Source organism: Dermacentor andersoni, chromosome 7 (assembly GCF_023375885.2).
Source record: "Dermacentor andersoni chromosome 7, qqDerAnde1_hic_scaffold, whole genome shotgun sequence".
NCBI classification, from domain to species: domain Eukaryota; kingdom Metazoa; phylum Arthropoda; class Arachnida; order Ixodida; family Ixodidae; genus Dermacentor; species Dermacentor andersoni.
In genome coordinates, this window is record NC_092820.1 from 160583675 (window position 1) to 160600580 (window position 16906).

Sequence of the window (16906 nt, forward strand, 5' to 3'; positions counted from 1 at the left end):
TCTCCTCTGCTATCCTGAGGGGGAGGGGATAATGTTCGGTGTGGCTCGCCGCGTTCTCCCGGAGGATATGGCTCCTTGTTTTCTGAAATTTGCTAATCTCCATGTTGGCGTGTCTCTCATTTGTGTATGCGCTTTATTTTTGCGCTTACTCTGTTTCTCGTAGCGCAACTCGGGGGAGGAAGGCGAGACGAGAAGGTGTAAGTGCACTTTGTGTGAACTATGATGTCGTTAACGACTCAGAAGCTGACGTGGCTCGAGGCCAAAACGAGAACGATCGTTATAGCTCACGTTGTTTTTCCCTTTGTAAGTTTTGCGCGGAGAATACCCACAATTCCAGCTTCTTTCTTTCCTTCTTTTTCTTTTTTTTTGCCTCTCTCTGTGAGAAGGACGCAGAATTTGTAGCAACCGACAATTCATTTCCACGAGTTGAAAAGGTGCACGCCTTCCTTCCTTTTTTTATTTTTTTTTTAATTCGCAGAACTGCTTCTCATTTAGGGCGCCAGCTACCAAACGAAAAAAAAAAGTGAAATATAAACAGCCGTTAACGGATGCTTTATTCTTTACAAAAATTAGTCAACAGAGCTGCTGTAAGAAGATTAGACACATTTGCTTTCGATTTGTTTTTCTGTAGACTCATACGGAAGCGTTTGGGTGACTCCATGTGGGGCTGTTAAAGTTGCCGTTTTTTGTATGTAACAACCGAACGCATGGCATAATTCAGTTTGTTCTTATATGCAACAAATGGTTGTACAGGAGCACTCGGTGTTTCATTACTACGGTAATTTGAGGTCACTGCACGAAAAAACGAGAAATCGTTCGTGTAACAGTCCAAGATAAAGATGCCCATGAATCGAAAATAAAGTCGTCTCTAGACAGCCCGTGTGTGTAGATTTATGGCCTTACCGTTGCATAAATATTTAGTCTGAAGCAACTTTTGTTCTAATTTAACATACTAACACTAACCCGAAAGAAATCAAGTTGACAGCTTTTTTTTTTCTGCAGAAAGCTTGCACAAATTCAGAAGAAGGCCAAATAACCTGCGGCAAGTGTATACATGTATGAGGTCATTTAACCTCTTATGGCCCGCATCTTATGCCTAAAGAAAAACACTCGAATTGCAGTTAGAAATACTTGTATGCGAGGAGAGCAAGCCACAAAATTACTCTACACGATTTCGTACCCCGGGTGAGATCTGTATGTCGATAAAAAAAAAAAAAAAAAAAAAAAAAAAAAAAAAAAAAAAAAAACTAAGACAGGCGTCTAGCAGACAACTGTGCCTCTATACCGGCATGTTTTCACCCTGAACATAGACTTTCCAGGTGAACAGTGACACATCATATGGCGGTCCGTGAAACAGTCGGTATTGCAGAGATGGCGACTTCTATTTATGCACCTGAATGGATGCAGCCGCACGAGTTTTCACTTTCCTTCGATGCACCATGCGCAAGTCGTTGTTGTCTGAGACGGCGACACGCTGACGTTTTTTTTTTTTTTTCTGGGCCACACATGAGGTCAAAAATTAGGATTTATTTCGCTTAGGCGTCCCTAAGGATTTATTAACTCGGGTTCGGTATGTCACAAAATCGCTACAGCGCGGTAGAAGAGATTAAGTGAGTGATGAGAAGAATGTTGGCTTAAGGATTTAATAACACGTTGTAAGTAAACTATGCGAAATAAAGATGTCGAACGCGTGGATGTCTTGCTTGTCTACTAGATAGCGCATATAGGTGGGTCAATTTTCTTTCCAATAATTTAGGCTTTATTTTCCTCTACCTCGTGTGACAGGGTTTAAAGCCTTTACATTTCATTGCCGTATACGTGTTTGTTTCTACGTTGTGCCTAGCTGTTCGTTTTGCACTGAAACTTCAAGATGAACCAAGGCCAGCTAGCCCGGCTTTCAGTTCTTTTAAAGGTAAGCAAAGTCAGTAAACAGTATAAAAAGATACGATAATCATGCGCCACTAAGCACAGTTGAAGAGTTTCAGTTTATACGACAAATTTACCAGTAAAGAAATACTAAATGCCCTTTCCAGTTGCGACGGAGGCCGGATTGATTTGTGGATTTATTTGACTATAATATGACATGTGGCTGTCTAATCAATATACACAAATGACACGAGGAAAGAGCAAATAAAGAGAGACCGGATTCAGCTACTGGTTCTAAACGGAGTGTCCGAATAGTATCTGCGCAGTAAAAATGGTCGTCTTCAGACTTTACTTGTGTGTACACCACTGGGTGGGGGGACACTGATCACTACAGGAGATGCTTAAAATGTCCACCACCGGCTTGAAGAAATGTCTACACATGGCGCAGCACATTGCTAAACACTCGGTTGGAGTTATCTGTGCAGTGTGTTGGGCAGTGGATGTCAGTAGCTCCTGCATTGTGGGGTGATTGCTCTCGTATTGTCGAGAGCTATCGTTTCCCACGCGAAAAAGCGATGCCATCCACAATTATCATATCTCTTGCTTATTTTTTTGGCTGGACGGTTACTTCTCGGAGGCCAAGTACATAAAGCTGAAGATTACGAGCAAACGTTAGTTTTCAGAGCGTGTGGTTCCACCAGGAGTTTGTTGTAATACGCCTTCATTAATTAATACTTCAATTTTTCACATCGCAAATTTCAAATCTTCAAATTTTCGCATCGTCGTCGTTTTATACCTTCCTTTTGTCCGCGCCTTGTGTTGCACTGTAAGGAACCTTACAATGAATCCTAACCAAATGGCCCAACTTGCAGTCTTGATGAGTAGTTATGGAAATTTTACTAATTGTTTAATGATTGAACCTACCTAATATAAAAATTGCAGCCGGTCAGTTTAGTTCATAATAAGCTACATATATGCCAAAAGAAAGAAAGAAAGAAAGAAAGAGTGAAAGAAAGAAAGAAAGAAGCACGCTGCTAATTTTTACGGCGTAGGGAATCCCTGCCAATTTTATCCAGAAAAGTGACACTGAACTGCGCAGAGGCGCAACCATCGTGCCCTTAGCCGACGGCCATAATGGGCCACGGGGTTGTCTACGCCTCGTTGTCGGGTGAATATGAAGCGAGCAATCCCAACGGGGTCGATCAACTACCGCGCATACATCCTATGTTTCGGCAATTCCGAACGCGTTTTCAGAAGCACCCTGCGTATACACACCCACACTGCTTCTGCGGCAAGTGACGCATTCAGCACGACATGCCCGACGCCAGACACGTACGTTCGATTACATCCACCCCTCGAACTGCACTTGACATCTTCGCCCACAACAAGCACACAGAGGCGGTGAAACAGGGCGCGAGCTTCAAGTAAAGGCTCGATCTAAATTTGAATGGTTTCACACATCACTGTTAGGAGCGTTGCGGTCGGTTCTAAAGAAAACGACATAGGTCTCACGACTCACGTCGATCGTATACACTCACCCAAGTCAACGACGCCTACACTGGCGCCATGGGACACGTCTGTTGATCTGCTCAGATACTATAGCAACACAGGTACACGCAATACAACGGAAACAAGAGCGTCCTCGAAACGTTGTGCATACACAAAGGTGGCTGCTGTTATCTGAGGGTCGCGTAAAACGCGTCACGCATCCCGTGGGCTCACGCAGTTGGCCACGAATAAAAGCAGACGACACCCGGAGAGTGCGCACAAAGGATCGCCACCGGTTTTCAGCGAGAAGTTGAAAGAGGACGCCCAAAGGTGTCGTTTCGCAGAGACGACATTTTGATGCTGCACAAAGCCGCAGATGATATGTACCTTAGAAGTTACGTAACCACTGAATAAGAAGTAAAAAAATAATCATAATGACAACAAATCAGGAACGAAGGCACCGTTTCGAACAAACGCCACAACGACGGTGCACAAAGCCAGAGATGAGAAGGGACTTACGTGACCAAAGAAAAAAAAAAAAAAAGAACAATGTAAGGTCGCACATTTTTTTTTTTTTTTTTCGAAACGCTGTAATGCGAAGGTGATACTTTCCGTACATATACATATTATACGTGCCTGAGAAGATCGTAAGAAAATGAAAAGCTTGCCTGCTTTTGCTGATAGGGCGACAACAAAAGGAAGAGGGGTCCAAGGAAAGCAAATGTCGAAAAAAAAAGAAACGCAGTCGAAGACCAGAATGAACACATATTCCTTTAGAGCTTTATGTTCCAAGCCACCCACCGTGACCACGGAGGTGATCTGTGGCGTTATAAGCGGATCTAGCTGTGCCGTCGATACGTGCGTTACTACAGGAAGGAGCGGAGAGGGGAGGGGGGGTGAGGAGCGACAGCGAGACCTCTGTGCCACCATGCAGTAATAAGCTCTCACGGCTTCAACGATACCCCCTCACGCTGGCAATGCCTCCGTGGCCGCATTGTTATGGTAAGTGATATATGCGCGTTGGCACCGCAGGGCACTCGTGCGGGCTAATCCACATGGATTACCATCCTGGCAGTTTTTATTTCGTTCCCCTCGCTCCATTTCCCACTCCGCTGCTTTGCTGCTTGTAACCGTAGTTTTCTACAAAAAAAAAAAAAGAAAAGAAAAGAAAAGAAAAGAAAACTAGAGGAAATTGCAGCGCTGCGATCCTCCAGCTATACCATGGGAATTATATAGGTGTGCGTGGATTAGCCAAATCATTCTCATCGTGGCTTCCAGCGTTCTTGCAGCGTTATTGATCACGCTTCATCATTCTAGATTTCCAAGCAATAATATTTTTCTAAATGCATGAAGGTAAGAAGACTGTGCGGACGTTAATAGTCACTGTAAATCTATGCGTTTATAACGCAATGTCTACATAATTCAGATTACATGGCGAAAAAAAAAAAAAATCTGTGATTTTACGCGCCAAAACAACGAAGTGATTATGAGGCAGGCCGTATTGAGGGACTCCAGAATGCACCGTGAAGTTACGAAGTGAATAAAGAAAAAAGACGTGTAAATTCATGAGGACGATGTTGCGGCAAATCGATGTACATAGTATGTCTAAAATTTGTATGCTATACTTGAACCATCATAACTTAAAAACAAAGGTTACGGGCGCTAAGTAGACGAGGACGAAGTGAGACGCAAACGACATATATGGCGCCCGTATAAGCCGTTTGTGTCTACTTCGTCCTGGTCTGCTTAGCGCCGTAACCTTTTGTTTTTGAAGTCATGAACCAACTAGCTCAGCCACAAGCTTTGTTTGAGCCATCACGTATCCCATTTCGTCACTCGTACTTACAATCTATCCGGATACTTACACCGGCGGTACTTGCCACGATTGTGGAGAAATAGCTGGCGTTAGAACACACGCTCTGACGGTGTGCCCGGTCACGCTCTATCATCGATAACAGCTCGGCCGGATGGGAGGCGGTTCTCCGCAGCCCTCTTCTGGCTGGCCAACTCTGGGCTGTCCAGTAGGCGCAAGATGCGGCCGATCGGCTTGGCCTTTCGTTTCCCACGTGGGAGTGGCCCGCTTCTTGATGACTCGCAATCTGCAGGACCTAATGAAGTTTTACCATAACATATTATAACATAACATCATGCTGGAACATAAACACTATAGCGCTGTTGTTTTCTAACTTTATCGGGATGCAATTGTGTGTACACTGAAGGCGCGTTCGCGTCACCATCGCCTTGAGGTCACGGCATCGACCGCGCATGCGCGGCCCACGGGCTGAGAGTTACAAAGGTATCCAGCGACGCGAGAGGCGCGCATTGCGTTTCACTGCAAAAACAACTAAAGCAAAGTGGAGGCGCGCACACTCGAGCTTCCGCTCAATCGGCCATGCTGGCAGCGCTTTTCCATCGGTTGCTGGCACCGTTGTACCATGGCCGCGCTTTGTTGCATGCCGTGGCAACGCGGCATTTGCACGCGGCATGCGTGCGAGCGCTATCGTGGTATGTGCGCGCGTACACAGCATAACGTTCCCGCTGGTGCAGCTGTCTGCATACCACGCAGATGTGCATAAAGTTGTCTGAGCGGTATACGGACGACGCACACTTCAAGCTACCGAACGCCGATGGATTTATTTTGCTCACCTCGTGTGGACCAACGACGCCTGCAACGCCGCAGGCGCTCCACGCCAGGTCAGCGTATACCGAGCCTAGGGCGCTTTATGCGTCGACTGGTGCGTGGCCTACGCCAACGCGTCCCCCCCCCCCCCCCACCCCCACCCACGTACAGTCTTAGAACACCACCCGAGGTGCTTTAGGACAACGCTAAACCTTGCTATCGCTTTCCATGCTTCTTGCGAATGGACCGAGAACAGTATATAGAACTGCATGGAGTGAACAAGCCTCTCACATATAGCAGGCAGTGCGTCCTTATTTAGTACAGCTGCTTATAAGAGGTCTGTGCCGTTGACATAACGCAGTAGTAAGGCTTCGGAAGATTTGCGGTGCTGCCAAGTGCTGAAGAACTGCGTAGGCCGAAGTCACAAAGGCAAGTAGAATAAGCGCGTGGGTCACATATATAGATAATAGGATACAAACGTTGTTTCTGCGGCGTGATCGAATGCACACTTCCTGCTTCGTTACATTTGTGTTAAGCATTGCTACTTTGATAGGAGTTATATACGATCCCTCGAGGCACATTCATACCAGCAGGGCCGCCGTCTTGCCGTGCTCTGCTATCAACGGCGCTTCGCGGGCGCAAGCACGTGTCCCGCGCGCGGATGGTTAGGCGGTCTCCTCAGACGCGTGGACTGCTTTTGGTTGCCGAAACAACGAAGCCAAGTGGACGCACCCTCATGCCCTGCTCGCGGTAGTTGAGCCGGCCTATAAGCCCGGCTCAAGCGCGTCTATAAGCCATAAGCCCGTCTCGTGTAGAGGCCGCACCCGGTAAAAATTGCGACAATAAAATTGTGGGCCTTACACGAGTAAATACGGTATACTGTACCCATCATTCCCCCGCTTTCTGAACCACCATGCTTGCAAGTGCCGCAGACGCTAGCACCAGGGCTCCCTCTAAAGATCAAATTACGGGGTCTTAGGCACCAAAACCACTTTCTGGTTATGAGGCATGCCGTAGTGGGGGACACCAAAAATTTGGACCACCTCGGGTTCTTTAACGTGCCCCTGAATCTAAGAACACGGGTGTTTTCGCAACTCCAGCATTGTGAGATGTCTGGTAGCCGTCTTTTAGCCAGGGCGCTGTTCCTTATGTCCGGCAGCAGCTGCCTGGAGTGGTGCGTCGCCCGAACGTGTCGTACCCGATCATTATGTAATAATACCATCCGATGAGTTCAGTAGCCAGACTAAACCGTGCTATCCCTGTCAATGCATACTTTGCCCCTCGAGCGAAAAACTGCCTTCTCTCTCTCTCTCTCTCTCTCTCTCTCTCTATATATATATATATATATATATATATATATATATATATATATATATATATATATATATATATATATAGGAGGAATGCAGATGGCTCAGGAGAGAGGAACAGCAAGCGCCTATGAATTGAAGACTAAGGTAACTTCATCGAGTGACAGATTACTAATACTGCTTTTGTGGTTCAATGCATAAAACAGCGATTTTAAAGAAGTAACTGGAACGTCAATGCATTTCGTCGCACACTTTGAAAATTAATATCTCGGAACTGCTGCTGTCCCGAGAATTCGTTACAAGTGGATACACCGTGCGAACTAGGCGGCTATAATTCGAACCTAGAAATATGGGGCGTAAGGTAAGTAATGAAAAAAGAATTAGCGTCATACGTTAATTCTTCAAATGAACAACATTTTTTATTTCTCCTAGAAGTAATGGCCCCATCATCAAGTAATTTAGTCCAACGGTTAGAATTGTGCTATACCTGCCGTAGGCAATCTTTAAAAATTTTTGGTGCAGCTAAAAGAAACACCTTGTATCGCTTTTTTTCCAGACCAGCTGAATCGTTGCCCGTAGCGGGCACGTACCATTTGGTACAAGCACACCCTGTGTAGCTGTCTTTCCAGACCATCTGAATCGTTGCCACTCGCCCGTAGTGGACACGTACCATTTGGTACAAGCACACCCTGTATAGCTTTCTTTCCAGACCAGCTGAATCGTTGCCACTCGCCCGTAGTGGGATGTACAATATGGTACTAGCACACCCTGTGTAGCTTTCTTTCCAGACCAGCTGGATCATTGCCACTCGCCCGCAGTGGGCACGTACCACAAGGTACAAGCACATGAGCATCAACAATAGCAGCAACAACAACGACGACGACGACGACGACGACAAGGATGGGCGCCGTGGCCGAGGCGGCGCTGCGCTGCTCGACGGTGGTGCGCGCTGTCCTCCAGCGGCTGCCCGTCGAAGACCTCTTCCTGTGCGCGCGATACGACGACCTGTGGGAGCGCGTCGCGGCCACGCTGCTTCGCCGGAGGCTCAGCTTCTTCACGCTGCTGCACGAGGGCGACGTCGGCACGGCGTGCTCCGACGGGGCGTTCATCGACGAACTTCGATGGCGCCTCTGGCTCGCCGAGAAGGCGTGCCGACGACCTGCCTCTGCCATTGTGTTCAGCTGCTGCGAGAAGACCTACGAAGCGCGTGCTGTCGCGTCGTGCTTCCCCGACGGTGCGAGCGTTGCCCAGGTAGGGATCGTATGAGTATACGGCGATCGTATAGTTATACAATCGCCCAGGTACGTACGTTGCCCAGGCACGGCGGTATATGGCTCAATCAATGTCAACGCTACTAGAACGAAGTCACTAAAGCCAGTGAGGAGTTGCGTATACATTCTCGCACTTTTTTGTCATCTCGGCTTGTATTGTTTGTTTATACCTATATTTCGGACATTCATTGCCTTTGTTCTTTCTTTCCTCCACGTTAATTGAAACATCTTATCTGAGTTATAGCAAGTCCTTGTATATTGCAGGCCTGACGTTTCCAGCTTTCGTTAGACTCTTTCTCTCCCAAAACAGTGCCAGGTCACGAGAGAAAGCACAGATAGACGTGATTACAGTGACAGCACCGTGTGCAGTGCTCTGGTCACGTAGTGCCAAGCTTCTTTTGTAAATTCCTGTCATGAATTCGGCAGGGTGCATTCAGCCCTAATCCTTGTATAGTTTGGTATCTTGCCGAACAGGATTGGCGCACATAGCGGAGCCCACACGTTGGACTGTCACCTCTGACGCTGGACTCCCGCTTGAATACCAACGAGACTACACATCGCCATTTTCACCCAGGTGGATGTCCTGTGCCCCATCCGCTTCCAGAGGCGAGGTGTCCTGGAGAGGCGCGTGGCGCGCCTCTGCGTGCTGGTGTTGTTCGAGAGGCCCGGCACCGAATTCCAATGCGAATGGCTCCCATGCGTTGGCGGACATTCGGTGGAGGGCGCGGACACAGAATTAGCCGTCTCGAGGGAGGCGGCCTCGCTGGTCATCGCCAGGCGTAGACGCTGTCACTGCGGCCCGAAGAAGGTGACGTACCGTCATCACAGGACGGGCCAGCCGGCACGGTTCGCCCTCTATGCCAGCAGCGCCTTCAATCGGAGAACGTTTCGGAGGCCACCCAGCTTGTACCACGTGGCCAGCTGCGTCCTGGGTACGACACGAATCAGGGTGCTGAAGCACTCTCCCGGAAACCGCTACGGCGTTCCCGTCTGCTGGGGCACCGCGGTGTTCGGGAGCAAGACCAGGGCCGCGTCTGTCAAGTACCGAGGGTCCGCGACGGACTTTCAGGTGTCCAGACACCTGTCCGGCGTTAGAAGTGAGTTCGGCAGCGTCGAAGACGCCCTCGTGCTTTTCTTTCAAGAGGAATTGTTGAACGCTCCCGCCACGGAAGTCATCTGGAGCGTTTTCAGTGATGCGGCTGCCGTTCTGGGAATGGCGGCGAGTTCCTTGGCTTTGGACGTGAATCGTGTGGCATTCAACCTCGAGCCAGTCAGCGACACCGAGTTGTCGAAATGTCTGGGGACACCCGTCGTCGTAGCCGTCCTTGGAACATGACTGCTTGACGTTTTGTCAAGTTGTGCAACCACTTGTTGATGACGTTGGCGGAACTAAACCACATGCTACTACAAGTAGGGCTCTTGATGCCTGGTTGGCTATTGTGAATCCATTCTAGTCGGACCCACATGACGTAGGCATGAACAGCATTGGTCACTGCAACGGGACCTGAAAACAGCTTATGGCTGTCGTAGTCACATTTACTAGTTTCAAAACACGCTAAGTTATCGTGCGTGTGTCGGTGAACAGTACGACCAATTTTTTTGCTGTACGATGAATCAACCTATAGAGTTCCAGGTACTTCCGCATGAGAATTTCTCACCGGACACACGTAACTTTAAGACTGATAACCAAGAGTCAGGGAAGTGAGTCTGGTGATTTGGTAGTACAGGATTTCTTATATGTCTTCTGCAATTACCACAGGGACTCTCAATCTCAAGCTGCATACGAAGTGATTGGCAACCGTATTTAGTCTGACCAGTCTTATACCACGAAGTAGTTTCCTCCGCTGCCACTGATATATGTTATTTTTGCTGAACGCAAGTGGCGCGAGAATATGAGAGCTCAGTAAAAGCAATGACTGCGGGCCTTTGGATTGCTTGAAGACACTGGTTGAGGTACAATGTATCTTGACGCCAACCAGCCGGGGCACACACTATTCGAAACACAAGAAATGCCTGAAGTGTGTGTTTTGACAACTCTTCTTCTTTCAAATCGATTCATCTGTGACAGCGGAGGAGGAGGAGGAATAAACTTTTATTTTGGAAACAGTGTTCCGGAGTAAGCCCCGGTTCTACTCTCGGTGGGAGGTCTCCTCATTCCAGGAACCCTCTGGCCTTCGCTGCCTCCTTGGCCCTGGCGACGAGGCGTCGTTGTTGTTCCAGGTCCTCGGAGACGAGCTTGGCCTCCCACGTTTCTATGAGGTCTTCGCTTTGTCTGGCGTTGTAACAGTCTCTCGGTGAAGGCAATGCGTCTTTGTCTAGATGCCATGGACATTCGATGATCAGGTGCGCTAAGGTGTCCGGTACGCCGCACATTGGACAGTGGTATCCTTGTAGCGTTGGGTACAGTCTATGCATGATGATTCCGTGGATGTAAGTATTACTTTGCAGCGGCGAAAATGTAAATTGGAGATGGTTGTCGCCAGAAGTTCAAGCTCTATACCACAATAAAGATTCAATAACCAAAGAAAATACCAAGCAAAATCAAAACTTACGCGTTTAGATCTTTCTAAAGTTTCATTCAGGAGTGATGTTTCTGAGCTGCATTGTACGAGTCAGACTAATACGAACCAATCCTACACTGATGCTTTAGTGAATGAAGAGATGCCTTATGCACATTGTCGAGGCGTGGTGAACACAACCCTTCTGCGTGCACAGGAATGTAACCACGGCGTCTGCAGGCTACGCAAGGCGTTGTTTGGAATAGACTCTCGCCTACGTAATAGACTCTCGCCTACGTCTTTCTTTTCCACTAATTACTGGTACTTTCGCAGTTTTTTTTACCAGTATGATGAGTACGTGTATAAAAGTTGTACGCGCATATATTAAATGTTGGCAGCACGAGACTCGGCCAGACCTGCAAAAGTGGCTCTCTCCTCTGGCGGAGGTCAGCGCACGCGTAAGAGCGAGCAGCGATACTCGGACCGTGGCCACACCCGTCACTGGCACGAAAAGCGATTCGTGCACTAGTACGATGCTTGAAGTGCACCGGCTTAAGAGACCGTTTATAGCGTCCCTGTGCATCCTCCCGCACGCACTCAGTGCTTACTCTCTCCCTTCTTCCTCTTTCCTTTGCCCTTTTCCCCACCCCCAGTGTAAGGTAGCAAACCGGGTGCTCTTCTGGTTGGCCTCCCTGCCTTTCATGTCCTCTCTCTCTCTCTCTCTCTCTATTTAATCCTTGCCAGCTGCTAACCTAAGATGTCCTATAGCGCAAAAGCACTGCAATGGCACTACGACACGTTTTGCGAGGCATACGCGTTTCAGCTAGAGTGTGTCGAACATTAAGTGTCCTACACAGCACGAATCGTTCTAAAGCACCCATGAAAGTGCCAATCTTCGAATGCATATTCATATTCTTATGCCTACTCAGTATTTCATGATGATTATAATAATAATGACGACGACGCCCCCCCCCCCCCCCCCCCCCCCCCCCCGATCGTGATCTTCCAGTCTATCCAACTATCCACTCAGAAGTATCGACCAAGAATCGAGTGGCTTTCGTAAATGTCTACGAGGGATAAGTAAAAAAAATATGCGACAGCTAAAAGAATGCAAGATGAGCAGAGCAGTCAACTTGAGTGAACAAAAACAAAGACACGTCTAGAAAAGAAAGACCGAAGAAACAAGTGACAAATACGATTAACATACAATTGGGCAGCTACGCTCATCGTAGGTATATATTCCAGTTCCCTGCAATTTTTTTTTTCCAAGCTGCTTTGTTTCCAACCCAAACGTGCGAGAAGCGGCGTCTTTCTTTTGTTCCTCGCTCCATCTCCCTCTGCCCACGCCCTCTACGGCATTGCCATTGCAAACGCGAACGATTCCACATCGTCTGCAACTTCTTTCATCTTCTTTTCACGTCGAAGGCTCGAGTTGAGGCATCCACTTCGGTTTTGTATCTTCTCGTTTCTATGTGCCCTACGCATCCGTCAGGCCTGCATGCCGTGCCGATTGAGACACGCATGCGAGCGTCTCGTCGCCGGTGAAGGTCCCCTCGCGTGGCAAGAGACACCTGGCGCTCGCAGAAAGCAGGACGCGGGCGGGCGGGAGTGAGGCACGGCGAATTCGTCTTTGGCTCGCCCAGGGCCTCACCCGACAGTGGCACACCCCGCGGGGGGTGCCGGGCCGAGGCGCCGGAAACGAAAGGGCGATAGCGATCTCGGTCTTTTCTTCAGGTGGCAGCGCGCCGAGCTTGTGTTGTTGTACGTAGCACGCAGCGACCACGAGACCGTTGGCACGGAGCCCCGCAAGCGTCTACACCCATACTGGCTCGCTATAACTGTCGTCCTAAAAGGGACGCCAAATAATTTGAGCCGTATTACCCAACTATCTTTGTACAATACCTAAACAAACAAAAAATAATAAAAATAAAAGAGTGAAAAGGTCACTCTTACCGTGGGAGAACGCATGGTATAAGCCAGAAAAAAAAAAAGCAAGATCGAAATACGGGTGCATGGCCGTGCTGGTATGCATAGTTCCCGCATCGGCCCATCGGGACGTCACTGATTTTGATTGCGTCTGCCCGGGCGTAGTTAATTTTTAGCCCTTAAAGATGCGGCCGCACTGTATTGCAAAAGAGAGTCAAAAGTGTGAAGTTAGCGAATTTCAAAAACTTTTACTCAGCCACAACGGCCCATATAGGAAAGGAAAATTAAAATAAAATGAAGTCGATGACGTCCTACTGACATTCCGGATTTGTGGTTCTGTTGCGAAATTCCAAAAAAAAAAAAAGGAACTTCGACTTCCTGTTTCTCCCCTAATAACGAACCTATTACGAGCAAAAATTAACGAAAATCGAGTTTTGCAGTAACATTTTATTAGTTTATACTAGGTTAGTGTTTCGTTTCCGTGTTAAAAGGCAAAGAAGCCAGCGCATAGATGTACAACAACAGGTAAATCCCTTTAATGGGGATCTTAAGCATCAAATTCGCTTAGTTTTGTTCCGTTGAAAGGACTAAGTTGAAATGTACGGATCGTAAGGATAAAATTGCTTTACATTCTGCCTTTCTTTTTTTTTTACAATGTTGTTGTTGAATGTTAGAATGTTACCTTGAAACTGAAATTTCAAGGTAACAACTCTCTGACCCAGCGACAAAAACAATATTTATAGGAAGGTTACTAAAAAGGAGGATATCAACGAAGAGAACGAAAGGGTGAAGACAGCGCCTTGAAAATTTCCTGGGTTAGTTGGCCGTGACGTCATAGGTTGTCGCAACTATATGGTCGTACGTATAGTCAACCTTCTAGTGAAAAATAGTTAGTAGCAGTTTGCACCAACAAGAAGTGAAACGGAAGTAAATGTTGGAGACTTTCCGTGCCCAAAGGCGAATTTAACACGCCTTCCTGCATCAAAGCGAATACGATGCGAAAGGACATAAGGATCAAAGACAAAGAGCGCTTACAAGGAACCAGAAGATGAAATACGTAAAAGAGGAAAAACGTTAACGTGTAATTCATTCATCAGTTACTCTTTTTATGTGTATTTCTGCATCTCACATAAAAGAGATTTAGAGAAGAGGGAAAAAAAAGATTTTTTTCTTTTCATACGGCATCTCGACGCGCGATATTCATGTACCCAGCTAGACGTGCCGGCATGCAGTGTATACAAGTTTTCATTCGTGACGCGAGGGGCAAAACATGACACCCGGCAGCAAATAAATACGAAGGTAACATTACGATGCACACCGATTACAATATCGCTCACCAAAAGCGTCAATAAAAAGTTCAATATAGCTGTGCGCACTAACACAATGAAATACAATGTTCAAAAAGAATTAAAGGAAATCCAACGCGAGATCTCTTTTTACATTAAATGATATGGATACCCGCACGAGGACATCGTCATTTAATAACTTACCTATGGGATTCTAAATACTGACATTTCAATGTCTGTGAAAGTTGTCGGCAAAGCGCTGAACCAGCTACACCGCATGACAGTGAGTCTACAAAAGTAACCAGACTACCTTAAAAGAGAATGTTTTGAAAAAATGAGAAATCTTTATTGCTTCGCCGGTGAAATGCAGAGACAGCCGAGAGAGAGTTCCCGTATACTGCGCTTGAAAATACGAGTCTTTGAACAGATCACGCAAGAATAAATAAAGGTGGCTGCACCGCAGCACTTCAGGTTGCAGCCAACTGCTTTGACTTCGCTTTTCTTGATTTGTTTACAGCCCCCTGGCGCACTCCCTGGTCTCCTGGTCGACCGCCCGTCGTCGCCAACAAAAACTTCGAGAGCAACACGCACGAACCCCCAAAGATAGGCCGCTGTCTTATTTCTTACGTGGTGGCAAAATACTTTCTCTGTGCCCTCACAACGTCTTATCTATGGTACAGAAATGTGCACGCCTAAAAACGTTGGTAAGCATTCATGGTTTAGTAACCCCCCAAAATTACTCGAAAAAAAAAAAAAACAGGAGGTAAACTTGATCTCTAAGCTAACTTCGAACTTGTGGGACACCTTCCTCGGCTGTTCACGAGACCCACTAATATATGTCTTAATACCGTCATCTTTGTTTTCATGGTATCTGCGCAATAAACCGTGCCTTGCGAATAATGCTGTGCACCCCGCATAGGTAGTATATGCATTAAAGAGTGGGTTAATTTGTGCGTGCGTGCGTCCGCTAATTAGGTAGAATATGATTGATTGATTGATTGATTGATTGATTGATTGATTGATTGATTGATTGATTGATTGATTGATTGATTGATTGATTGATTGAGTGAGTGAGTGAGTGAGTGAGTGAGTGAGTGAGTGAGTGAGTGAGTGAGTGAGTGAGTGAGTGAGTGAGTGAGTGAGTGAGTGAGTGAGTGAGTGTCAACCAGTCAATCAAGTGCCCTCAAGTCAAGTCAACTCAAATCAATCAGTGAGTCACGCGCGCACTAATTCGTTTACTCATTCCTGCAGTCAGTGAACGAGCGAGCAAGATGTGCGAAAGTAGAGTTAGCGTTTCATAGAGTCCCGCCGCCCATAACAACCTCGTGTCATCTCAGTACACGCGTACACACTCCCAGCTCCAAATGAGCCGCGCCATATACTGAAGTGCTCCATCACGACCCAGTGCCACGCATGCTCCTTCGGCTTCCAACTGGCGATCGCCTTTCGCACAAACACGGCCTTCCCAAAGCCAGCCACTCCCTCATACTATAAACCACTCGACCGTCTAAAGAACTAACCCTAAACAAGCTCCACAACGCGCACCGCGGCCCTTTCGCGATCTTCGTATAACCGCGCCTCCTCCCGTTATTTCAAGCCACACGAGCCTCGTGGTCGATCGCCGTCGCCAAGAAAAACTCCTCAGCGACGCGCATGAACGAGAGAGCTATCCCACTCGTCCGCCTCGTTGGCTTCATTTGTGCCTCAGAGCTTTCCGCGAACTGACGCCGAAGGCAGAGTCGCGTTCGGAGTTTATTTATACGGCCCGGGCTTTATATTTCGCCTGTATGCCCCACCATACGTACTGTGACGACGGCACCCCAGCTGGAGTGCCGTTGCAGGGCCGCGATTGCATCGCGGGCGACCTTTCTTTCCCACCGCGTCCATATAAATACACCGCGATGGAGAGGCTACGTGTGACGTGGCGTCTTGCGCGGAGGATATCGTCATCGCCCCACCCTCGCTCTCTCCGAGGCTTGTTCCATGTCACTGTGTCTCAGGGGCGAAACCAGCCCCGCGGCGAGAAGCGGTTTGCGTGGCAAGCCTTGTGGCAATGGCAGCATGCCCCTTGCCGAGCCGATGCTGGGGCGGGATGTGCTTTCATATATGAGAATGTGCGCACCCGTGAATGAGCGGTGAACCTCTTTTCGTGACCTTGACAAAGTTTAATGAAGAGCAAAAAAATTAAAAAGGGGAAACAAAATGAGCAAGGAATTTTTCTATAGGTATGCTGAACTGTTCCTGCAGTGCAACAGTGCCATAAATCAGCAGCCGAAAGCTGCTAAAGATATATATCCTGGTCAACAAATTAGTCTTCATATTTCTATCAGGATGGTATATGCATATAACATATTCCCCACCGTCTTATACAGAGCTGCGAGCATCTCTGGGTAGTATACAGTGCCGTGACTTTGAGAAGACTAGTTGAAGCTTGTTCAACGTGACATTGTCTGGGGCGAAACGATGGCTCTGTGGCGAGCAACGGTTTGCATTAAAATTCACTCTTGGCAATGGCGGTATGGCGTCACGCCGAGTGGATTATGGCAAGTGCTTATTTGTACATGCCTCTTAGCAACGCGAGTGTCGCAGTTTGACTTTAGACTGCCCCGCGATGTGTGCCCCGTTGACGTACGAAATCGCA

General features: G+C 47.6%; 1 protein-coding gene across 1 annotated transcript; it reads left to right on the top strand.

Moving 5' to 3' along the window:
- Positions 1 to 8183: 8183 nt before the first annotated feature.
- Positions 8184 to 10495, top strand: LOC129385244 (uncharacterized). The gene is made up of 2 exons (XM_055071599.1): positions 8184 to 8535; positions 9130 to 10495. Exons 1-2 carry the CDS (start codon positions 8185 to 8187, stop codon positions 9889 to 9891), a joined length of 1113 nt encoding a protein of 370 aa, XP_054927574.1. The 5' UTR covers position 8184; the 3' UTR covers positions 9892 to 10495.
- Positions 10496 to 16906: the final 6411 nt, after the last annotated feature.

Bases quoted from the DNA above. Each gene is read 5' to 3' on its own strand.
- LOC129385244 (XM_055071599.1), top strand. From the start codon at position 8,185: ATGGGCGCCGTGGCCGAGGCGGCGCTGCGCTGCTCGACGGTGGTGCGC. The intron at 8,536-9,129 runs GTAGGGATCGTA...ATTTTCACCCAG, and splicing joins ACGGTGCGAGCGTTGCCCAG to GTGGATGTCCTGTGCCCCAT.